Source organism: Moschus berezovskii, chromosome 9 (genome assembly GCF_049115385.1).
Source record: "Moschus berezovskii isolate FMDL1 chromosome 9, NW_MosBer_1.0, whole genome shotgun sequence".
Classification (NCBI taxonomy): Eukaryota; Metazoa; Chordata; class Mammalia; order Artiodactyla; family Moschidae; genus Moschus; species Moschus berezovskii.
In genome coordinates this window covers 94,088,753-94,114,412 of record NC_142468.1, presented here as the reverse complement: position 1 = coordinate 94,114,412, position 25,660 = coordinate 94,088,753, and the positions used below count along the sequence as shown (strand labels likewise).

Sequence of the window (25,660 nt, the reverse complement as noted above, 5' to 3'; positions counted from 1 at the left end):
TTCATGTTTTAGAAAATTTATTCCTGGTGCTAAAGTATATAGTAACTAATGCTTTTGATCTATAGAATATTAATATTTCTTGAATTGTCATATTTATTCTATAAAAAATAATTCGTATTTAATTGATTTTTCTTTGTTCAACCTATAATTTTATGTGAAAAGTGAGAGAACGTTCCTGTGTATCTTCCACTCAGTATACGGGTTTTTGGCCTTTTGCAAATAGACACCAGTCAGTCTTCAGTTCAGTTCAGTTCAGTCGCTCAGTCGTGTCCGACTCTTTGTGACCCCATGAATCACAGCACACCAGGCCTCCCTATCCATCACCAACTCCCGGAGTTCACTCAGACTCATGTCCATCGAGTTGGTGATGCCATCCAGCCATCTCGTTCTCTGTCGTCCTCATCTCCTCCCACCCCCAATCCCTCCTAGCATCAGACTTTTCCAGTGAGTCAACTCGTCGCATGAGGTGGCCAAAGTATCGGAGTAGAGAGCAGTGATTTCATGACCATAATAAAGTAGTATTAGACTATGGCACATGACTAGGTTTGGGTAAGGATAATATTGGCCATATTTTTCCAATCCTGCCAACTACCTATCATGCTTTACACCTATATTTTCTAGATTAGGGATCAGTGTACTTTGAATCACATAGGAAGGACCAACATTATAAACTGGAGCTTGATAGTGGTTTTATAATCTTGGATCAAAGAGATTCAACCTCTAATTCTGAGGAAATGAAAGAGAAATAAATTTTAAATGTATGTGACATGTTTTGGTCACTTAAATGCTATTTTTTCTTTTTCATGAAGAGTCAACACCTCATTTAAATTTAAAAGGAATTCCATATAGATCCCATTGCAAGATATATAGTGTTTTTTTAGGCATGTCATTCTTCCTTGAAAAAATGAAAAAGTTAGCTAAGTGAAGTTAGTAAAATTTACCTAATGTTTCACTAGGCAAGAATTCAAGTACTCACTTTTAAGGTGGAACTATTAAATAAGGTTCATTTCTGGAGAGATAGGTAATTAAGAGATGTGCAAATAATCTTCATACCTTAGGACTTCCCTGATGGCTCAGATGGTAAAGCGTCTGCCTACAAATCCCTGGGTCAGGAAGATCCTTGGGAGAAGGAAATGGCAACCCACTCCAGTACTCTTGCCTGGAAAATCCCATGGACTGAGAAGTCTAATAGGCTATATAGTCCATGAGGTCGCAAAGAGTCGGATACAACTGAGCGACTAAACTTTCAAATACAGTTAAAAAGCCAGGTTTATGGGAGAAATTCCCAAGACTTTCTCCAGTTATTTCATTGTTTAAACTATTAGGTATTTTCCTAAAATGTAGCAGGTTTTATTCTGCAAACATTCCATAGCAGAGTGGGAGTTTACAAATACCACATGACCTCATGTGCATGCCCATTAGAAAGTATAATTTTTATTCAGAATACTACCCAATGAAAATTTAATCAGTCTTCTCAATATAAAGAATTTCTTCTTAAAACCTTATTTTTCTTATTGTTTATTAGGTAGATGACGGGAAAAGCATACGATATAAAGACCTCTACGCACTATTTGAACAGATTTTGGAAAAGACCATGAGGCTTGAGCAGCGAGATTGGAGTGAGTCTCCAGTCAGAGTTTGGGTTAACACTTTTAAAGTGTTTTTAGATGAATATATGAATGAATTCAAGACTTTGGAATATATACCCACAAAGGTAAAATATATTTTGATTTCTAAAAGAATTCAATTATGAATTCTTCTTAAGAGTCTAGGACATCTAGTATTTGAGAAAAGCACTGCAGTGAACATGTCAGCTTTGCACTACTTCAGATCCAGCAAACTCCATTCTCTCTTACAAGTTGATCAGCCTGTATTATCTAAGCCTTCTTCAATTAATACATTTTTCACTGAATTAAAATATAATGTTGTTAAGAATGCCGTTGCTGTAAGATTATACCCTCAGCTTTGCTAGAGGTCAGTACATGAATTTCATTTCGGAAAACAGTGGTTTTCATCATTTCATTGTATCGTCTCGTGACTTTTATATAAGGACCCACAAATTTCTCCTTGAATTAGGTTTTAGGAAAGAAGTTAAGAAAGTATATTAGTCTTTATTATATCACAGTTTCTGTATTTCTTTCCCACCAGGTGCCAAAAACAGAGAGAAAGAAAAGAAGGAAAAAAGAATCTGATTTAGTAAGTTGTAATCTGTTTTTTTCCCCTGTGTTATAAAGTAATTTTTAGACTAGCAGTCTGAAGTATATCACACAGTATTTCTCTGGGTATATTTAAGGAATAAGTTTATCAGATGTCTAGGGGGTAATCGTTTATGCCTTTACAAAAATTTAGAATGACAAATATGTCTTGAATTCCTTGACTTGACTTGTTATTAATGATGGCTTCCTAAAATGGCAGAAAACTGAAATGTTTACTCATGAAAGTTACAAACAAATATGACCCTTTTGCAGAAGTAAGGACTGGGAAGGCGCTTTTTTAGGATCTCTCTTTCTGTTGTAAAGAATATGAGGACTATTTAGGATTTTACAAAGATAGGTCCTTCTAATTCAAAAGACATTCCCAAAGGCATTTGAGTATATTTTATCATTGTTCATGTTCTTATCTTTTGTATTATCTCTTATTACATACTTTACCATAATCTCTGTAATTAGAAGGATGTGTTAAGCCCTAGAGGAGCTCAGAATGTGCTAGTGAAGGCAGGCATTTAAAAAAGTCCCAGTTTCAGATGTGATAAATATTATGATAGAAATAGTACAAAGTGCTGTTGAAATACAAAGAGAATGAAAGAATACTTTACAGAAGAAAAGATATTTTTGCAGGTTCTTGACAAGTGAGTAGTAGTTTAGACAGGCAGTGTCTAGCCAAAGGAAAAGAGTATATCCAAAGACATGTGAATGAAAAACCTGGCATGTTGAGCCAGTAGCTTTAACAGGTTCGAATATTGCGTGTTTATAGGAGAGCTAGAAAAGAAAGTAGAACTCTGGTAGGTACTCTGCCTTCAGAATCTATCTAATATCTGACCATTTCACATTGCCTTCACTGCTATTCAGTTCAGTTCAGTTCAGTTCAGTCGCTCAGTCGTGTCCGACTCTCCGCAACCCCATGAATCATAGCACGCCAGGCCTCCCTGTCCATCACCAACGCCCGGAGTTCACTCAAACTCATGTCCACAGAGTTGGTGATACCATCCAGCCATCTCATTCTCGGTCATCCCCTTCTCCTCCCGCCCCCAACCTTACCCAGCATCAGAATCTTTTCCAGTGAGTCAACTCGTCGCATGAGGTGGCCAAAGTATTGCAGTTTCAGCTTTAGCATCAGTCCTTCCAATGAACACCCAGGATCGATCTCCCTTAGAATGAACTGGTTGGATCTCCTTGCGGTACAAGGGACTCTCAAGAGTTTTCTCCAGCACCACAGTTCAAAAGCATCAATTCTTCGGCGATCAGCTTTCTTCACAGTCCAACTCTCACATCCATACATGATCACGGGAAAGACCATAGCCTTGACTAGACGGACCTTGGTTGGCAAAGTAATGTCTCTGCTTTTTAATATATTATCAAGGTTGGTCATAACTTTCCTTCCAAGGAGTAAGCGTCTTTTAATTTCATAGTCTAATTCACTGTGTGAAAGTGAAAATGTTAGTTGCTTAGTCATGTCCAGCTCTGCAATCCCATAGACTGTAACCTGCCAGGCTCTTCTGTCCGTGGAATTCTCCATGCAAGAATACTGAAATGGATTGCCATTCCCTTCTCCAGGGAATCTGTCCATTCCACGGGATAGAACCCAGGTCTCCCACATTGCAGGCAGATTCTTTACCATCTGAGCAACAGGGAAGTCCAGTACACTATGTGTTGTGTCCTAATTGGTCTGCCTTCTTATATTCTTCTCCCTTTACAATTTTCTAAATAATAGCCATAATGATAATTTTAAAACATAAATCAGGTAATGTTTCTCCTCTACTCAGATCTCACAAGTAACTTACAGTGTTACTCAGAATAAAACCCAGAGTTCTTACCGTCTGTAAGACTTGACGTCATCTTGATCGTGACTTCTCTAAGTTTCATTTCCTCCCACTCCTCCCGCATTCCCTCTGCTTCAGCTGCATTTGCTGCCACCGTCTTCTCTTCCTTCTTCTCTGGTTGTTTCCCTTCCTCCTCCTATCTTCTTCGCTTTCCCCTGAAAGTGTTAAGCTTTAGGACCCACAGAACCTGAATTCACCCCTGCCAGTGGCAGATTCTAATCCTAGAATATTTATTGTTAACCTTAACCTTATTAATGTTAAGCTCAACATTCAGAAAACAAAGATCATGGCATCTGGTCCCATCACTTCATGGGAAATAGATGGAAAAACAGTGGAAACAGTGTCAGACTTTATTTTTTGGGGCTCCAAAATCACTGCAGATGCTGATTGCAGCCATGAAATTAAAAGAAGCTTACTCCTTGGAAGGAAAGTTATGACCAACCTAGATAGTATATTAAAAAGCAGAGACATTACTTTGCCAACCAAGGTCCGTCTAGTCAAGGCTATGGTTTTTCCCGTGGTCATGTATGGATGTGAGAGGTGGACTGTGAAGAAAGCTGATCGCCGAAGAATTGATGCTTTTGAACTGTGGTGCTGGAGGAGACTCTTGAGAGTCCCTTGGACTGCAAGGAGATCCAACCAGTCCATTCTAAAGGAGATCAGTCCTGGGTGTTCATTGGAGGGACTGATGCTAAAGCTGAAACTCCAATACTTTGGCCACCTCATGGGAAGAGTTGACTCACTGGAAAAGACTCTGATGCTGGGAAAGGTTGGGGGCGGGAGGAGAAGGGGACGACAGAGAATGAGATGGCTGAATGGCATCACCGACTCTATGGACATGAGTTTGAGTGAACTCCGGGAGTTGGTGATGGACAGGGAGGCCTGGTGTGCTGTGATTCATGGGGTCGCAGAGAGTCGGACACGACGGAGCGACTGAACTGAACTGAACTTAACTAACCTTATTAATAAATCAGGATTATAAATCATTCCATATCACTTGTAAACCGAATTCTGAGGTTCTTTAGATCATTGCTTGTCACTTCTCCACTGTGTGTTTTAGAAGCATGATCTGATTCTGTTTTTAGCATGATCTTATTCTTAAGAACTGAATCCTGAAAGTAGGGTATCTGAACCCTTTAGCCTGGCTTATTCTTACTCACTGATGGAGGGTTAATTGAGAAACCTTAGACAACTTAATCCTTTTGAGACTCAATGTCCTCATGTATATAATAGGAGTATATATTATATAAAACAGGAGTAATGCCACCTACCACTGAGAATTTTTGAGATTGTGTATGAAGGAAAGGGTAGGCAAGGCAGAGGAATAGTAGGAAGATGCCTGTTATTAACAGGTAGTATTTAGGCCTTTTATGCATTTTAAGCCTTATAAGAGTAGTCTTTTTTATGTCTATATGGGAGAGAACAATACCTGAAGATAGAAATGAGTAAAAGTGTATGATATTTTTAAAAAAGAAAATTCATTAATTCAATAGCTGTATATTTCAAAGCCTGTGATAAGTGCAGGTAATAGAAGAATATAGTAATAAATATATAAATAAATATTTATACTTAAGAGCATTCAAATTAAAATAAACAACAGTGATTTTCTACTTTGTCCATCTATGAGCAAAACTAAAAATAGTTACCTGGAAAGATAAATAAATATATAGATATTTTTCCAATACTGCAAATAGGGGGTTTATTTGCATAACTTTCTTGGAGAAGGTACTTTAATGATGGTATATTAAAAGCCTTAAAAATATTAAAAACAAAACCAAAAACACTTTGACCCAGCAGTTCTGCATCTAGGAATTTATCCAGTGGATATATCAACTTGCTCGTACTGACATGTACTGGCTCTTTATTGAAGAGGAATTTGTGATAAACAAACAGAAAAGTGTGAAAGGTTCTTGAGGTTAAAATTTTAAAAACCACTGCTTTTAATTTAACATGCTGATTCAGAGTTGTATAAGACAGCTCTTATATGTTTATAGCATTGTTTTCTGATTTTGATATAAGTTGGTCTTGTCTCTCTACTAGATTGTTAGCTTTTTTAAAGCAGGGATCATATAGTATACTTTTATTTTATTTCTCAGAAGATCATAGATCTCCTCCTGAAATAAGTGCTCAATGAAGACAACAAGGTATTGAAGGATTTCCTATTGCCTGACATGTTAGGGCAGCATTTACTGTGTTGGCTTTGACATAAATAGCTGTATTTTTTCATTCAGGTAGAAGAGCACAATGGTCACATCTTTAAGGCCACCCAGTATAGCATCCCTACCTACTGTGAATACTGTTCTTCTTTGATATGGATAATGGACCGAGCCTCTGTTTGCAAATGTAAGTATGAGAGATCTTTGAGGAATGTTTTTAACCACTTGATATGGAAATGGCAACCCACTCCAGTGTTCTTGCCTGGAGAATCCCAGGGATGGGGGAGCCTGGTGGGCTTCCGTTCTATGGGGTCACACAGAGTCAGACACAACTGAAGTGATTTAGCAGCATTTCTGTTTCCATGAGTTTAACATTAAGGAATAATTTACACTCCCTAATTCTTTAAACTCATCTCTCATTATACTCCTTTTCACCTGCTCTTTGTAGGCAAATAAGATATTTTGATCTTCTTTGGTCACTGTATTTGCAGCTCACTGTCTGAAATGTTCTTCTCTTAGATGTTAGTATGACTTACTACTTCAGTTAATTCATGTCTCCACTAGTATATTAGAGAGTTTTTTCTTTACTCTCCTGTCTAAAATGCTGCTCTGTCCACCAGTTCTCTATCCCTTTACTCAGCTTTTCTAGTCTTTATACTACTTGGGGCTTCCCTGGTGGCTCAGATGGTAAAGAATCCCTCTGCAATGCAGGAGACCTGCTTATCACCACCCAAAATGATACTAAGTATTCGTTTCCTTGTTTCTCTGTCCCACTAGAATGTGTTCTGTATAAGATCAAGAAACTGTCTCATACAGAAGTTTCTTCTGTATCTATCACCAGGGCCTAGAACAGTTTGGGCACATTATAAGTTTTAGTAAATATTTACCAGGTAGTTGGACCTATATACTTATATAGATGGATGGGTGAATTATTGAACAAATTCTTAGATTATAACTAGAAAGCTACTTTATTTTACTATAATGCTTTCATCAGAACCTTTAAGCCCTAGAATGTGAGTGGAGGTGTTTTTGAGGGTCTGCTTGGTTCTGGCTTACAGAGAATCTTTAGCTTTCACTCCTGTCATTCCATATACATCTGCTCTGGTGCTTTTAATAATTCTGTGAAGCTTTGTTAACTAGTGGGCCAGAATTGAATGAAAGGGCTGGGTCCAGGATGACAGTAAGGATGTAAATCATGTTCATCATAGCAAAGTCAACACTTGTATTGCTAGATATGTTCACTTGTTCAATGATTAAATAGTGGTTTTCCTTTTAAAAAAAAACTATAGTGAGAGTAAAATAGGGTGTAGTATGCCATGTACTTGAATGTTTAATGTTAGCCTGATTCCTGTAGGTTTTGTATAATTTTCTTTGTGATCTGAAACTGAAAAATATAAAGAATATGCTTCTTTTTTATGACTTGGGTGGGCTTGCTTTGATTCTTAATAGCATTAACTTTTTGTGTGGTTATGCTGGTGATTTTACCACTACAATTATATGGCCTCCCCTACTTGATCTTGACTTTGAAAATCCCTCAAATCATGCTTTAGAAGCTCAAGAAGAATATCCAGGTGTTGATTTGCAAGAGCCAGAGCTGGTATACCAAAATAATACTGGCCAAGTATTTTCTCAGTGTTCTCCTCTCGGTGTGCCCTTACTACTGCTTAGCCACCCTGTCGGAGTCCAAGAACTGATTTCTGCTCTGAACCTTTCATCTCATCTTCTCAATCACTGCTGATGTTCTTTATGTTCTGGTTCCTCAGAGCTCTATTCTAGACCTTCTAAGAGAGTAAATAAGGTCTTTCTTACAGCCTAATATGTTACCCGATTTGTTTTTATTTTAGTACAGGTCTTTGATATTAATGCTTTTCTTATCCACTGGGATGATTCTTAATAGGTATTTCTTGCATTTTATCAATCATAGAGCAAGTATAAGAGGGGAACATGAGCACTGGTTTGTGAATCAAACCAGGAAGATAGATAAATATTTTGCTGGGATATGGTGGGGACAAGGAGGAGGGGCAAGCAGTCTTGAAAGAATAAAAAGCTTTATCCCAGACAGTGGTTAGGATTTTTAGGTATGTTTTTCAGCTTCATTTTTCTGAGTTGAATGAGTTAAGACCATTTTTTATTCTATTATGATATAAAGTATATGATGCTATAGGAGTCTCAGATTTAAAGAAAAAATATATGTTCAAAATAAGTTTTGAACTAATATATAGTTTTGCCACTAATATATAGACTTCTGAAAATGTTACATTTTTAACCTGTTTTTCAGTGTGCAAGTATGCTTGTCATAAGAAGTGCTGTCTGAAAACCACAGCCAAGTGTTCTAAAAAGGTAAGAAGTTATTACCTATGAGTAATAAATAACAGGTCTGTTGGAGAATGGTGCAGGAGAAGGAAAGGACAAAAAAGGTCTTTTGTGCCTTGTGGAAAGAAATCAAAGCCTCTTTGATGATCTTATAGAGTAGTGGTTTTCAAACTTTTTGGCCACATATTACTGTAAGAAATAAATTTTATATCCTAATCCAGCTTATACATATAGAGGTATGTGTGTATATATAACTGAATCGATTTTCCCAGAACTGTGTTTATCTTTACTATATGGGAGCTGCTAAACTGATTTAATAACCAACAACTTATTAAAGAACTTTTTGTAAAGGTTTCCTGCTTTTTTTTCTTTTTCTTTAAAAAATTTTTTGTCCATGTTATGCAGTATATGGGATCTTAGTTCCCTGACCAGGGACTGATCCCACTCTTCTGCATTTGAAGTGTTCAGTTTTAACCACTGGACTGCCAGGGAAGTTCTAAGGTTTCCTACTTTAAACACTCATAAGTGTTCCTATAAATTGTCTTGAAAGTGGTAGGCTACAGTTAAAGATTTTAACATACACAGTAAAATTCATCAGCATAGTTGGTGTGTTTACACACTTCTACTTGGATTCGATACTGAACATGTACTCTGATAACTTTATGCTTCAACAAAGCAACCATTTTGGAAATATTTCAGGCTTTTATTGACATGTAATCACATTTGCTTATTTGTCACATACAATTTTAACAATACTATGCAGATCTGAACTATAAAAAAATATGTGTGCATGTTTACAGCTCATGTGTATAGTTTTCATCTGTTCCAAATTAGTAGACAAATCATGGCAAAGTACAAAGAGAAATTTGACTCAGGGCTTAAAATATACAATGAAGGTAAACCATCTGCTGGCTAGGATGGAGTGGCTTGTGGTAGACTTATACTTGTGCTAAGAACAACTGAAAAAGTCTGTTGCCTAGCATTAGCTAGCTGCCCAGGAAAATTGGAATTTAGGGGCCTAGATCCTGCAGAGGAAAGATTTACAGATTGGTGAATCTATATGTGTGAGATGTTTTCCTCTGAGTGGGAATTTTTGTTGTAGGACAAGAAATCAAGATTCTGTGCAGAGGGCCCCACTTAAGAGTCAGTAAAGCTTTTAGATATCTTATAGGGTTATAGAGACAAAAGTTGGAGTTTGGGATTGCCAGGACTTGAGGGACCATGATCCAAACATATAGAGAAGTGAGCCTAAAACTCAGAAGTTTTCCCTTTAAGGTGCTGTCTGAATTCTTAAGCTGCACAGGTCAAGAGGCTAAGAAGCTAACAGAAAAGCAGATTATTTTGCAGTCTCACAGTGTCAAAGAAAGAAAAATTGGAGTTGCGTGAAAAGAAAGAGTGTACTGATTGACTAAAAGAACTCAGCACTGACTGCATGCAAATTGAAGGAGAGACTGGGGTATACAGTGCTGCGCTAGGCAAGGAGCATGAGGCAGGAGAAGGAAAGGACGAAAAGGAGATTTACATAAAAAGTTTTCAGTCTCAGAGACAATAGCTGTCATTCTTTTATTTGAAGTACTTCAAATAATCTTAAGGATAAGCCATTTTTTCCCAATCACATAAAATAATAATGAAATACAATACCAGAATACACTATTGAATTAAAGAGGTCACTAATCTTGGGCCAGTCTGTGTGCCTCTGCCTTTAGCTGTGATATCAGTAGTCAGTTTAACTTCTCTAAAGTTTACATAAACACCAGAGCATCCTTATGCTTCAGAAATTAGTGACAACTCTAATTCACATCAAATCAATAGATTTTCTAGTGGTACGTGGTAAATGGTTAGTATACAAAGTCTCTCCCCTTTCTCCTTTGCCCACAGCCCATCTTTACACGAAGAGATTTTTTTTTTTTTTTGTTAAGAAAAGGAAAGCAGTAACCTGTAGCCACTGCCTGCATTCTTCCGCAGTATTTGGTGGGGGTGGGGGGATTCCAAGTGGAAGAGGATTGAAACGAACTTCTCACTTCTTTATATTCTCAGCATTAACAAGAATTCCCTTTCCTCCCAACTCCTTGTAACTGCTTTTAAAACTTGAGGAAAATAAAAAATTGTTACTTTTAAAGAATTAGATAAATATATTTAAAGGTGTTTGAATATATTTGGAATCAAAAATTATCTTCCATGTAGTATGATCCAGAGCTGTCCTCTCGACAATTTGGGGTTGAATTGTCCCGTTTGACCAGTGAAGACCGAACTGTTCCTTTGGTGGTGGAAAAGCTCATAAACTACATTGAAATGCATGGACTGTACACAGAAGGTATTTACCGAAAGTCTGGTTCAACTAATAAAATCAAGGAGCTTCGACAAGGTCTAGATACAGGTAAGATAGTGCCCTCTAAATCAAGACCAAATACTCTTACTTAAGTAGGTCATCTTATGCTGTTAGTTTTTATTACATGTTGATCCTTTGCTTGAAGCCAGAAGAATGCAGTCTTTTCTGTGGTGCTTGTTTTTTTTTTTTTTTAAATCATTTTTAGCTTTCTTTTATATGGTCCATTCAGCAAACATACATTGAGTATCATTTGTGCAAGGCATTATTAGATATTTCAGACAGATCTCACTTAATCTTTTTAGCAGTCTGGTAAGATCTAATGCTGGGAAAGATTGGGGGCGGGAGGAGAAGGGGACGACAGAGAATGAGATGGCTGGATGGCATCACCGACTCTGTGGACATGAGTTTGAGTGAACTCCGGGAGTTGGTGATGGACAGGGAGGCCTGGCGTGATTCATGGGGTCGCGGAGAGTCAGACACGACTGAGCGACTAAACTGAACTGAACTGAACTGAAGATCATATCTTTAATATACAAAGAAGAAAAATTAGGTTCAGGAAAATTAAATAATGAGCTATTGGTAAGGTGCAGGCAATGTGCTGATGTTTTTGTATTAATCTTCACAACAAATCTTTGTACTGATGTTCACAGACAGTGATTATTATCCCTGTTTACAGATGAGGAAACTGAAGCTTATCGAGGATCTTGCCCAATGACTTACCACCAATAAATGACAAAGCTGGCATTTAACCCATAATCTAAACTGTTGCCTGTTAGTCTCTGTTATTCTGACTCCAAGTGATGTTCTTTCTGGTGTATATTCTTGCCTTCCTACATTGATGACATAGTTATTTAAATAGATAATTAGCAATTTGAATATGTATCTGTGTAGAGCTGTAGCCTCAGTTCTGGAATGTATGCAGAGCTTTGACTTAGGCTTTATGTTCAACTTCTGCTCTTTACCATTATTGAAAAGGGATAGATTTTTTTTTGGCTGCACTGCACAGCTTGTGGGATCTTAATTGCCCGAGCAGGGATTGAACCTGGGCCCTCAGCAGAAAGCATGGAGTCCTAACACTGGACCTCCAGAGAATTCCCAGGAATAGATCTTTTTGAATCACATATAGGTGTAACACTTGTCTCTGTATAACCAAGAGTCAACCCATAGGCACCATTCATCCTGTATCACCCCAGTCATCTCATGTATAACCCTAGAGGGCTTTTAAGTGAAGTATAGTAAAGATTTTCTTCACATTTCATAAGCTCAGTTATCAGTGTCTTTTTATCTCTAAGAATCACTTAAAATCAGTCTGACTTGTAGAAAATGTCTTTTAGGCCTTTCTTCTATTGGTCATCTAAAACATTACTACTAAAAGTGTGGTTCACAGGCCATCAGGCTACAGCAAGAGAAGTACAGAAGTTGAGAGCAAGCATTTAGAAACTTTGATAGCAGTTTAATAGTGCTTTGACATGAAAACATTTGATCTTTTATTTTACACATCTTTCAGTCCACAACAGTTCAAAGAACAGACCAAAACTGTACCTTTACCACGAGGAGCACTATTCCAAAGCATGGAATTAGATTGCAGAAGATACTAATAAAGGCATCTTTTGGTCATGATAGTTTCTAAAGTGCATTATTTGACCCTCTGCATATCTTGACTTTCTTTTCTAACTCTTTATGTCTGAATAGATGCTGAGAATGTAAACCTCGATGACTATAACATCCATGTCATTGCGAGTGTATTCAAACAATGGCTTCGTGATTTACCCAATCCACTTATGACCTTTGAACTCTATGAGGAATTTCTTCGAGCTATGGGTAAGCACAGGTCTCCTGGGTTCAGGGAAGGGCTACACTTGGGAAAGAAATGCTATCTTCATATTAGATTGTTTAGCCATTCTCTCAGTTGGCTTAAGTTCATATAGATTCTAAAGTAATACAGTCAATATAAAACTGCCACTGAATTCTCAACTGTTCAAATGTTGCCTTTCTTAGAGACTCATTAAAATGTCAATGTCCTAAAAACTTTCTGAGCAAGTCACTTAGTTGCTTCTCACAAAGAGGTTGAAAGACTAAGATTATAAACAAATTAAATTGTGAATCTAAGCAAGAACTCAGTGTAACATTGGCTATATATTCTCTGCCATACCTAACATGTTAGTTTAGTTTTTCAGTGCTACAGATATGTAGGATTTTGATGAAAGCCTATCTAGAAGTATTCATTTAGGCCCCAAGGCATGGCTCCTCAAATTCCTTTAAGACTGCTTTACAGCTTAGGTTGAAAGCAAAAGGAGAAGGGGGCGGCAGAGGATGAGATGGTTGCATAGCATCACCAACTCAATGGACATGAGTTTGAATAAACTTTAGGAGACAGTGAATGATAGGGAAGCCTGGCATGGTACAGTTCATGGGATTGCAAAGAGTTGGACACAATGACTAAACAACAACAACAGATAACTTATATAGCAATTGATTAATTTTCATGGGGAATTGGTTTGCTACAAAATGAAAAACTGGGGTATCTCTTGCCCCTTACTGTAATCAAGAATTACTGGGATCTAAATTAAAACTCAGGAGACTGCTTAGTGAGTTTAGAACTCAAGCAGAGGGAGATTAATGGTAACTAGTGAGTTTTCTTCTGCTATACAGGTATGGCTAAAACTCTTAAAAGTCAGCTATACCCAGTGAATGTCCAGAAGGAAGATATAGTGTATAAGAGAAGAATTCAGGCTTAATTGCTACTCTTACTGTTTTCAGGCCTTCAGGAGAGGAAAGAGACAATCCGTGGTGTATACTCTGTCATTGACCAGCTCTCCCGAACTCATCTCAATACACTGGAACGCCTCATCTTTCATCTGGTCAGGTAACTTCAAGAAACAAAGGAATGCTTAACATTTTCTCTTGGATTATTTTAAATAAATGAAGAGTTTCTTCATATGAAAAACTGATATTTTTTTCTTATTAATAAAGTCAGTGCCTTGAACAGGTGGTTATGATTCCTTGGAGCAGAAATTCTCCATAAGTTGGACTGCATGGCAGGTGCTTCCCCACCCTAATGAGCCATGTAATCATTCAGTCTTATGGTGGCACTGTGTAGCCTAGATAGATGTCTTAACTTTTGAACTAGAGAAGATGTGTGTTTATTGACATAGCCTAATTCATAGGAGGTGGTGGGGTCATATGGAGCTCAGGAATTGACTGACCAAAGAGACTTCAGGGGCAGTCTGTGTTCTCCTGAGTGTTGATATTGGGGAAGAAGCCATCTTTCTCTTTGGGTAAATATCTTTTATTACTGTCTGAAAATGCCCCAAGGTCTCTACTCTGCATTCTTTAGACATGTTCATCTAGTAACGATGACCTGGGACAGTGAGTCACACATTTCCCTTGGTCAGCTATCTGCTAACCTCAGTTGCTTCAGGGAAGGAACAGAGTGAAAGAGTGCTTCCCAGAGGCAAGGGAAGAGCTTTGGGAAAATTCTATAGTGTCTCAACTAATAGGAATATCCTTCCAGTACTATGCAGCTGATGTCATTTGTCTTTCTCTCATCTCTTCTATCTCCCTGCAGTTTTCCTTTTTTATCCCAGTTTCACTTGGGTTTTTTGTTCCTTAGGATTGCTCTACAGGAAGACACTAATCGAATGTCTGCTAATGCTTTGGCCATTGTGTTTGCACCCTGCATTCTCCGCTGCCCTGATACCATCGACCCACTGCAAAGTGTGCAGGACATCAGTAAGACTACCACGTAAGGCCAGTCACGATCACCTCTGCAATACCCCACAGACTTCTGAGTCAGTGTATTCACTTTATCCAGATATCAGAGTGAATGATTTATTCTTTTTTATTTTGGCTGTGCCATTCAATTTGGAAGAATCTTAGTTCCCTGACCAGGAATTGAACACGGCCCACGCTGCAGTGGAAGTGCAGCATCCTAACTACTGGACCACCAGGGAATTCCCCTAGTGAATGATTTCTTAAGTTCATATGTTTTTAATAAGATTGCTAGGCACCACTTGTCTTTTTTATGCTAAATATGAAAAATTCCTTAGATTTTATGTAGGAAACATCATTTGTTTTGAAAGGTCTTATTTTTTAAATTTGGCTTTTCTTTAGGTTTGTTTATAGTTTCCAAATGTATTTTAAAATCTCATTTTACCAAATTACATATACTTTGTGTTTTCCTATAATCCAGTCTAACTGTAGTCTTGTGGCTCTGTATCTCTTTGGTCTTAATACTTCAATATTCCTGTATTTCACCTTGGTCTTTTTTTCATGGATCTCTAATTTCCTTCTAGAGTGCTGATTCTTAACCTTTCCTGCAAAAGGAGCTTTCCCCGAGAAAGGCCTGGTGTTTGTGTCCCATTCCCAGAGAGTCTGATTTAATTGGTCTGGGGTATGACCTAGGCATCAGGGCTCATAACTGTTCCTCAGGTGGATACTAAAGTATGGCTGAACCACCATTATAAACCCTGTCTCTGAGCTCATAAAATAAGGGATGTTGATTTTTCTCTTATCCTCCAACTCTCTACCACACTTAGCTGAAAAGTAGTCTGTGACTGATATAATGTATTTGATTTACTTCAGCTCTTAACAGTTTTCTCTCTTTCCTTTTGTTTCAGCTGTGTGGAGCTGATTGTTGTGGAACAAATGAATAAATATAAGGCTCGTCTCAAAGACATTAGTAGCCTGGAATTTGCTGAGAATAAAGCAAAGACCAGGCTATCACTGATTCGTAGATCAATGGTAAGATGCAGGACATAGAATCACAGGGGAAAGTGGGAGACTTCCTTGGATTTTCAGTACACATTATGATGTGTGGAGAGAGATTATTCACCAAATCTTTTTCACATGGAGCAAGTGAAAAAAAAAATCACCTTGTCTCAGGGTATGATGTCTTTTTAGTTTTATATACAGAATATATTCAACTAAATATGAAGAATTTTATAAATCAAGTATTTGGATAAAATGTTGGTGGTTTAATAAGTTGCCCTGTTTTCTTTTCCTGCTCTTTCTATGAAAACTTGACCCACCCTAACTTTTGGCTCTACTTCCTTCTACCATCTGTTCCCATCCTTAGCCATGTCACTTTTGGTGGTCCTGCCAGTACTTCGGGGACGTAGACAACTTAATCACTTACAAGAATGTGGTTCATACGTTACAGAATTCCATTATGGATCTGCTATTATAAAATAAAGATTTGCTAGATTTTGAAGAAAAGCCGTACAAAAATGATGATTAATTTCTTCCATTTGGCCACTTTTCTGTTTAATATCTTCCTTTATAACCAGTGACCTATATGTAAATAACTCCATTTCACACTGATCCATAATCAATAGGGTCTAGGTAACTGGAAACTTACTGCTGCATTTAAGTTTAATTATTGCCCATTTACTACCCTTCCCCTGAATTGTAAAACAAAACTGTATTAGTGAACACCCATTCAGATCCCCAGTGAATCTCTAAAGAGAAGCAGGCTTCCCCATCATCAAGCCCATGCTTTTGCAGGGGCCCAGCAATACTTCCACTATACTTCATAGTTTATTCTTCAGTTCAGTTCAGTCGCTCAGTCGTGTCCGACTCTCCGCGACCCCATGAATCACAGCACGCCAGGCCTGTAACTCTGTTTCTTCCTTTACTGTTAAACTGCCTGGCACAGGACAAGTGCCCAACAAATGTTTGTTGATTAAGTTAGTGAACGGTGTTCTCTAAAAACAAACATAATTTTTCCAGCCGGTAAAGGTATTCAATAAAGCTCATCACAAAACACATTCTAAAGTTTCTCCCCAGCAAATGAAAACAGAAACCCTACTTAAAAGTGAAGCCCTTTTTGTAGTATGAATTTTTAAGGACTCAGTTCTGAGAGATCCAAGTTAGCAGTACCCATCCGTGGAAGAAAGAAAGAGACTTTTTACTGTAAATCTACTTTTCAAAGCAGATAGACAAGCCATGCTTTTTTGCTGATGCTGCAGAAGACGGATATATTCATTCCATTGAGAGATTAAACCTCTTTAATGGGGCAATGACATGTACATTCTAACCTTCTGCTTTCCTTTTCATGTCCTTCCTAATCCAGAAACCTGTACTAATTGCAGTTAGATTTATGAGCATTACCCGCAATTCAGTCTCGGTATGTATTAATATTGTAATGTGTCACAGCCACTTTACATTATTGTCTCTCATGCATCCAGCAGTTGTTCTGCTCTGTCTGTCATCCATGCCTGTCCACTCTCCATGTGCAGCCCCAATTCAGGTCCCACTTCCTGTTCAGCCTTCACGTGCTTTTCTCTTACTCTCTTTCTTTAGAATCTTTATTTTCTTTCCTCTGTATCATGCTTTTGAACAATGTCCATTTATAATATTCTGGTTTTTCCTCTTTGTCAGATAAACCTCTTTGTGGATTTCTTCTTCGATGTGATTATTGAAAGGTGAACATTGAAAGCAGTGAGGTGTCAAATTTCTGCTCTATGAGCTGTGTTCTCATCAGTCTCCTCCCTTATTACTTGAAAAACCTATTACTGTTTTTATCATCTTCCATCATTAGAAATGCTTATTTACCCATTCTTATCTGTGACTTTGTTGTCTTCCTAGAGGTAGAAGTATGACTTCTTACCTACTTAGTATTTTTTAGACAGAGCTGCAAGTAGTAGTGAGCCTGTTGATGGACTGGTTCTAGACTTAGTATAGTAGAGCTCATACCAGAATTTCACACATGCAACAAAAGAATGAAGAGATGGAACAACAGTATATATGGAAACTAATTTCAGAGACTGTCCATCTTTGTGTAACCAGTTTGTTGAAGATCTCAGTTTCCTGGGATATAAATATAAATCAGTTTTGCTTTTTATCTAGTAACTGCCTTCCAACTCTGCCATATTAAAATCTCCTTTCCTACTGGATGTATCAGGTACCTTAACATGTCTTGTCACTTTTTGCATAATTTTAAAATTCTAGTCTCAGTCTATTATTTAAGACTAAGTTCTCTTCATATTATAGCATCAGTCACAGGCTTGATCCAGTACTTTTATCACTTTTTCCCACGATAGAATAGACCTTAATCTGGGGCTGAAAACTTTAGGTCACACACTTTTGCCTTCCCTCTTTCCTTTGCTGTTTTTTTCCTCTGGTGTTGAAACTGGGAGGAGTGATAGGAGAGGCAGAATTCTACATAATGTGCCAAGTATTGAGTCTTCTTGATTGTTCAACACTACTATTCAAGTTCATTGTAGACAGGTTAAATGATGATGTGCTGACTGTGCTAACAGTGAGCGTGAAGTCTGTCCTATTTCCATAGGCATTGGCAATCCCTTGCAAGGTTTGGTTACATCTTCTGATTGATGGCATTCATACCATGTGTCTCTGATATGTGTGTCTTTTTTTTTGCCTCAGGACCTTACCCAATCAGATCTATCTCCCATAGTCAGTTCAAGGGCCTGCAGGCACACTGGGGAAAAGGTTATATTTTTCATACCTCTTGGTTCCTAAGAACTTAAGGTGTGTGATAGTCTTGCCTACCTTCCTGTGTGATGCTTTCCACACACTCTCTCCCCACTTCTCTTTAACCCTAAGCATGTTCAGTTCAGTTCAGTCACTCAGTCGTGTCCGACTCTTTGCGACCCCATGAATCACAGCATGCCAGGCCTCCCTGTCCATCACCAACTACCGGAGTTCACTTAAACTCATGTCCATCGAGTCGGTGATGCCATCCAGCCATCTCATTCTCTGTCATCCCCTTTTCCTCCCACCCCCAATTCTTCCCAGCATCAGAGACCTTTCCAGTGAGTCAACTTGTCACATGAGGTGGCCAAAGTATTGGAGTTTCAGCTTTAGCATCAGTCCTTCCAATGAACACCCAGGATCGATCTCCTTCAGATGGACTGGTTGGATCTCCTTGCAGTCCAAGGGATTCTCAAGAGTCTTCTCCAGCACCACAGTTCAAAAGCATCAATTCTTCGGCACTCAGCTTTCTTCACAGTTCAACTCTCACATCCATACATGACCACTGGAAAAACCATAGCATATTATAGAGTTGTAAATCAGTAAGTCTTTGGCGTATCCAGACACCCAAACAGGGGATGAAATACCAGTCTGCCTTTCTTTCAGATGACTTTAAACTTGAATTCTTACCTTTTTGATTCGTTATGGCACTGCTTTTTTGCTATAAGAGGGGAGAGAATATCCTCCTTTCATAAACATTATGTTCCTCTCAAAGTCCAATAACCCTTCTTTTTTTTAAAGACTTTTTAGATATATATTGAAGGAAAGGTGTTAGAATATTCATGACAGTGTTGGTTTAAAGAAAATGGAACTCTCAGTTAGCCCTAAGAGGAGAAACTGGTGCCAGCTATTGTTGGCTCCTTAAAACTATAAGAAGGGGTATTTAATTATCCTCAGCTTTTGACCTTAGGTACAATTTTGTAACATGAGGAAAACTCCCACTTGAATATGCATCCTATTGCATATACATATAGCTGTAGAACAGGTGTTGGGCCCAGATTTAAGATCAAGACTATGTCTCGTATGTATTTGGTATTCATTAAGCAACTAAGGGATTGAATCTGAGAATTGAATCTAGGAGAGTGTTTTTTAGAATATTCACTACAAATAAACTAATCAAAGTCAGTAGTATTCATGTTTCATAGGTGGAAAGTTCCTATTCTGTAATTAAATACAGTAGTGACTTTTCTTAAGTGGAATGAAGTGAATTTGTATGTGATTGCTAATGTGAAAAGTCATTTGGGTTGGGTGTTGAAAGATGAGTAATAATCTTTGGCCAAACTCCAGTACTTTGGCCACCTCATGCGAAGAGTTGACTCACTGGAAAAGAGTCTGATGCTAGGAGGGATTGGGGGTAGGAGGAGACGGGGACGGCAGGATGAGATGGCTGGATGGCATCACCGACTCGATGGACATGAGTTTGAGTGAACTCCGGGAGTTGGTGATGGACAGGGAGGCCTGGCGTGCTGTGGTTCATGGGGTCGCAAAGAGTCAGACACGACTAAGCGACTGAACTGAACTGAACTGAACTGAATCATTAATAAAAGTAATTAACATTTTTATCAAATACTGATGATTAAAGGTAAAATTACACAGTAACCCTCCATATTTTAAATATGCAATTTAATTGTATTAAGGAAAAGAACTACAGATGATGGAAGTTGTAAATTGATTCTATTTTTGTACATCTGTTCACATTTCTTTTCAAGTTTAGTCCAGGACAGCCTGTGTATGATGGGCACTGATTAATTCACATGTCCCTGTAGGTAGAAAGATGGCTATTAAGGAAGAAAATAATTAATTATCTGAGTGCTATCATATTCAGATGAAATAATTAAACAATTTCAAAACAAAAAAAAAATAAAATAATTTAGCAAATGGAGGGAGGAAAGGGGAATGACAATTCCGGAGGCAGAGAAGCACGAAACAGATATGACTACCTTGTATAGCTAGAGCTGGGCAGGTTGTGTGTATGTGGCAGAAGAATTTGGAAAGTTGGACTGAAACCAGATTTTCAGCATTAAAATTTTTGAATTCTCTGATTTGGGAGCTATGGAAAGGTTTTGAAGTAGGGGAACGTTACCATCAATTCTTTTTGAGAAACAACTAGTAGCATTTTAAAGAAGATAGGGTTAGAGATGGGCAAGACTAGCAGCCTTTATCCGTTAGGAGACTCCTGACTTATAGATAATCATATGTGCCTTCACTAAAATAGGTTGAATCCTGATCATTCCATTTTGAAATGTTTTATGCTACCATGTACTTTCCATGTAATTAGATTTGTGTAGTATAAGCTAGGCTGTTCCCATATTAGAATTTCAGAATATGATGTGCTCACAGTCTATCCAGTTATGTCTCTTATATAACAAATTAGGTGTATTTGTAACTTATTTATAATTCTAAGCATAAGTATTGATTTAATATTATTTAAGCTAATTTTTGGGGGCTCCAAAATCACTGTGGATGCTGATTGCAGCCATGAAATTAAAAGACGCTTGCTCTTTGGAAGGAAAGTTATGACCAACCTAGACAGTATATTAAAAAGCAGAGACATTACTTTGCCAACAAAGGTCCATCTATTCAAGGCTATGGTTTTTCCAGTGGTCATGTATGGATGTGAGAGTTGGACTGTGAAGAAGGCTGATCGCCAAAGAATTGATGCTTTTGAACTGTGGTGCTGGAGAAGACTCTTGAGAGTCCCTTGGACTGCAAGGAGATCCAGCCAGTCCATTCTAAAGGAGATCGATCCTGGGTGTTCATTGGAGGGACTGATGCTAAAGCTGAAACTCTAATACTTTGGCCACCTCATGCAACGAGTTGACTCACTGGAAAAGACTCTGATGCTGGGAGGGATTGGGGGCGGGAGGAGATGGGGACGACAGAGAATGAGATGGCTGGATGGCATCACCGACTCGTTGGACATGAGTTTGAGTGAACTCCGGGAGTTGGTGATGGACAGGGAGGCCTGGCGTGCTGTGATTCATGGGGTCGTAAAGAGTCGGACATGACTGAGTGACTGAACTGAACTGAACTGAAGCTAATTAATATGAAGAATAGAATTTGAAATAAGGTTTACTAATCTGTCAAACCACCTCACAAATAATCCTGTTGAAAGATGTTACAGAAATTTTCACAGCCAAACAAAGTTTGGGATATAATGTGTATCAGTTCTAAAACTTTTAACAGTAGAGTACTTTCTTCATAATGGATCTAGTTTAATAAGGGTTCTAAAAAAGGCATTTTAAAAGCAATATTCTAGTTTTTTTAAATAGTATCAGTTGCTATTTTATGTACTTATTTTGGAATTTTAAAATTGCTGTTAAATCTTAAGGATTTTCTTGCTGCACTCATAGTAGTTGGCAGTGCTTGTGAATTTTGCAAGATCTAGGCTTTCTGATGGAGAAGGCAATGGCAAGCCACTCCAGTACTATTGCCTAGAAAATCCCATGGATGGAGGAGCCTGGTAGGCTTCAATCCGTGGGGTCGCTAAGGGTCGGACACGACTGAGCGACTTCACTTTCACACATTGGAGAAGGAAATGGCAACCCACTCCAGTGTTCTTGCCTGGAGAATCCCAGGGATGGGGGAGCCCATAGTGGGCTTCCATCTATGGGGTCACACAGAGTCAGACACGACTGAAGTGACTTAGCAGCAGTAGCAGCAGGCTTTCTGAAGAACTTGCCTACGTGTCTCTGTTAGAAATTGGCACACCTGCAATTCTATATATCAGTGTGAATCTGCAGGGATAAACTTTGCAATTGACTACACCAAGAGAAGCGAGAAATACCCTTCCAAAAGTTAAGTATTAATAATTGAAAAGTTAAGAATCAGATGAAATGTGGCAGCTTTGAAGAGCTCCAAAGGAAAAAGATATTCAGGTGTGGACTTGACTCTGACAAGGGTTCATATCATTTCCTTATGTTAGTGCACAGTGTCTGAGTCTGCTCTTCACATTCAGGTGACTTGACCTAATAAGAATTAGATCCACAGAATGAAGATCTTCTGAGAATATAGAACTGTTCTTACTGTTTCTGGTACTGACCAGAAGGTATTTTTGTAGTGTTAATCTTTTTTTTTTAAGATATAATTGCTGTGTAACATTGTATTCATTTTAGATGTAGCACATAATGATTTGATATATGTATTAATATATATTGTGAAGTGATTATCACAGAAAGTTTAGCTAAGATTTGTCACCACATATAGTTAACAATTTTTTTCTTGTGATAAGAGCGTCTAGTGTCATGGTTAGATAACACCACAACCAGAAGACCCTTGCTCTTTCTATTCCTTCGGAACCCTCTTTCAGCGATCATGATGGTATAGGCAAGAGGCAGGAATTGAAGATCCGCATGCATGTAGCACCCCTGCTGAGGAATATTCGGCCCAGGACCTCTTCGGCAAAGTAGGCAAGAGGAGAACAGTATTTGTGCTTTTCTGTGTGTATTGTAAAAGGAGCATCTCTTTTGAAGCCTTGAAATTGTCTTATTCTCTCATATGTGGACAAACAGGAGAAAAGATTATGTAGGGAATTCTTTTAGATAGAATTCCATAGGAGTGGAAGAACCACAGTATATCTGGCAAAGGTGCTTTTCAAGAAACTTGAAGATTAGGTTTGTGGAATAAAAGGCAGAAGTTATGGAGTAAGGAAATAAAAGAATTGCATGATCTTGGCATGGTAGGATTATATGTGAGAGAAGATGGAAGATTTACAGACAGTAGAGTGAGTGATCCTGGGGCATTGAGTGTTTAGAGAATAGAAAGTAAGGAATATTAGACAAGAATGAGATGGTGGCTCCCTATGCATTTTTTTTTGCTGCGAGATCTACTATTTGCATTCTAAAAATTGATTGTTAAATAGTCTAATTTCATTCTTGTATCTCCTTTTTTTTTAAAAAATTCATATTTAAAGCTTAATACCAGCTCTTTTGTATAATTCAGTTCAGTTGCTCAGTCGTGTCCAACTCTTCACGATCCCATGTACTGCAGCATGTCAGGCTTCCTTGTCCATCACCAACTCCCAGAGCTTGCTCAAACTCATGTCCATCGAATCAGAGATGCCATCCAACCATCTCATTCTCTGTCATCTCCTTCTCCTCCCACCTTCAATCTTTCCCAGCATCAAGGTCTCTTCCAGTGAGTCAGTTCTTCGCATCAGGTGGCCAAAGTATTAGAGTTTCAGCTTCAGCATCAGTCCTTCCGAAGAATATTCAGGACTGATTTCGTTAAGGATTGACCGGTTTGATTTCCTTGCAGTCCAAGGGACTCTCAGGAGTCTTCTCCAACACCCAGTTCAAAAGCATCAATTCTTTAGCCCTCAGCTTTCTTTATAGTCCAACTTTCACATCCATACATGACTACTGGAAAAACCATAGCTTTAACTAGGATGGACCTTTGTCGGCAAAGTAATGTCTCTGCTTCTTAATACGCTGTTTAGGTTGGTCATAGCTTTTCTTCCAAGGAGAAAGCACCTTTTAATTTCATGGCTGCATTCACCATCTGCAGTGATTTTGGAGTCCAGGAAAATGAAGTCTCACTGTTTCCATTGTTTCCCCATCTGTTTGTCATGAAGTGATGGGACCGGATGCCATGGTCTTAGTTTTCTGAATGTTGAGTTTTAAGCCAACTTTTTCACTCTCTTCTTTCACTTTCATCAAGAGGCTCTTTAGTTCCTCTTCACTTTCTGCCATAAGGGTGGTGTAATCTGTATATCTGAGGTTATTGATATTTTTCCCTGCAGTCTTGTTTCCAGCTTGTGCTTCATCCAACCTGGCATTCCACATGATAAGTTAAATAAGCAGGGTGACAATATACAGCCTTGATGTACTCCTTGCCCCATTTGGAACCAGTCAGTTGTTCCATGTCCTGTTCTAACTGTTGCTTCTTGACCTGCATACAGATTTCTCAGGAGGCAGGTGAGGTGGTCTGGTATTCCCATCTCTTTTAAGAAATTTTCCAATTTTGTTGTGATCCACAGTCAAAGGCTTTTGCCTAGTCAATAAAGCAGAAGTAAATGTTTTTCTGGAACTCTCTTGCTTTTTCTATGATCCAGCTGGTGTTGGCAATTTGATCTCTGGTTCCTCTGCCTTTTCCAAATCCAGCTTGAACATCTGGAAGTTCACAGTTCACATACTGTTGAAGCCTGGCTTGGAGAATTTTGAGCATTACATAATATAATAAAAGTATTATAGTTTTGTATAATACTTAATGCTTTTAAAGAAACAGTTTTCTAATTTTTTACCGAACTTGAAAGATAAACTATTTTATAGTTAGCATTTTCAAGTCACTAAAATTGTTTTTTCTGTTATAGTATATGATATCTTAAAATTAGGCATTTGATAGACCTAAGAGCTTATGTTTCTACATAGAAGGCACATTGACATACGTATTTCATTTTGTTTGTGGAAAAATTTGAACAGTAGGGTAAAGTGCAAAAAGTAAGAAAATCACAATTTTATGTTAATATTTTAGAATACTTGTATCTCCCTTGAACTTTTTCCTTATGTGTGTTTAGTGAAGTTATGACAATCCTAAGGTATTCACAGTTTAATATTTCTTTTATTATTTTAGGAAGATTTTTATAGAGATAAAACATGATTCATTTCAGTATTGTAAATCCATTTAATATTTTTAAACTTTACTAAGAAAAAATGAGATTACCTTCAGTATGTTTCTTCGGAGAGACTTCTCTTTTTAGACAACACTTTAGACACTTCCTTCTTATCCTCCTCTGCAAGATGAGATCTGTGCCCTACTCTTTGATTCAGTTTCATTTATTCTTATTCTTTTTTAACTGAAGTGTAACAGTTCACCTCTGTTTTAGGCACTTGTGTTAGGTTCCGGTGGTATAGATGAATTAGTAGTCTGGGAAACAAAGATACAAATCATTGCAGTTCAGTTTGCTAAATCTCCCTTGTCTGTGCAAAAAGCTGTAGGAAAGCAGAGAGCTGGATTACTTAATGCCTGAGAACACTGAGCAAACTTCAATGGCTGGAATATAAGATTTCTTGGTAAGAATGAAGGGGAGAGTGATAAGATGTAATGAATTAGCAAGTAAGTTTTTGGGTTCTTAAACTCCAGGACTAGTAGTTTGGCTCTCTTACTTTTAGGTCATGAGAGGCCATGATGTTTCTAACAAGTTTCCTCTTTTAAAAACACCAGACGTAAAGTTTCAAAGAGGAATTTTACCAACGCTTTAAAAATATAATACAGTTTAAGGTATTCCAGTGCTGACAAGAAGAGTATAACATTATGAAAAGAGTGTAACATTGGTACTTGTTAACATCCTCATCAAAGAAAAAGAAAAAACTAATACAAATTTTATGTAAA

The 25,660-nt window shown here is 38.0% G+C and overlaps 1 protein-coding gene across 8 annotated transcripts in view; it reads left to right on the top strand.

Annotated features, from left to right (window-relative positions):
- MYO9A (myosin IXA) overlaps positions 1–25,660 on the top strand; it is a 244,476-nt gene that overhangs the window by 199,158 nt on the left and 19,658 nt on the right. For 6 of the 8 annotated variants that reach the window (XM_088839960.1, XM_088839959.1, XM_088839961.1 and 3 more), the window contains 10 exons: positions 1,526–1,714; positions 2,149–2,196; positions 6,271–6,382; positions 8,474–8,535; positions 10,693–10,885; positions 12,530–12,658; positions 13,598–13,703; positions 14,451–14,582; positions 15,457–15,580; positions 16,911–16,964. In XM_088839960.1, the coding sequence (XP_088696086.1) occupies positions 1,526–1,714; positions 2,149–2,196; positions 6,271–6,382; positions 8,474–8,535; positions 10,693–10,885; positions 12,530–12,658; positions 13,598–13,703; positions 14,451–14,582; positions 15,457–15,580; positions 16,911–16,964 (1,149 nt within the window). The remainder of the gene's footprint in view (positions 1–1,525; positions 1,715–2,148; positions 2,197–6,270; positions 6,383–8,473; positions 8,536–10,692; positions 10,886–12,529; positions 12,659–13,597; positions 13,704–14,450; positions 14,583–15,456; positions 15,581–16,910; positions 16,965–25,660) is intronic. The other 2 variants (XM_055437146.2, XM_055437138.2) reach the window with 1 other exon arrangement.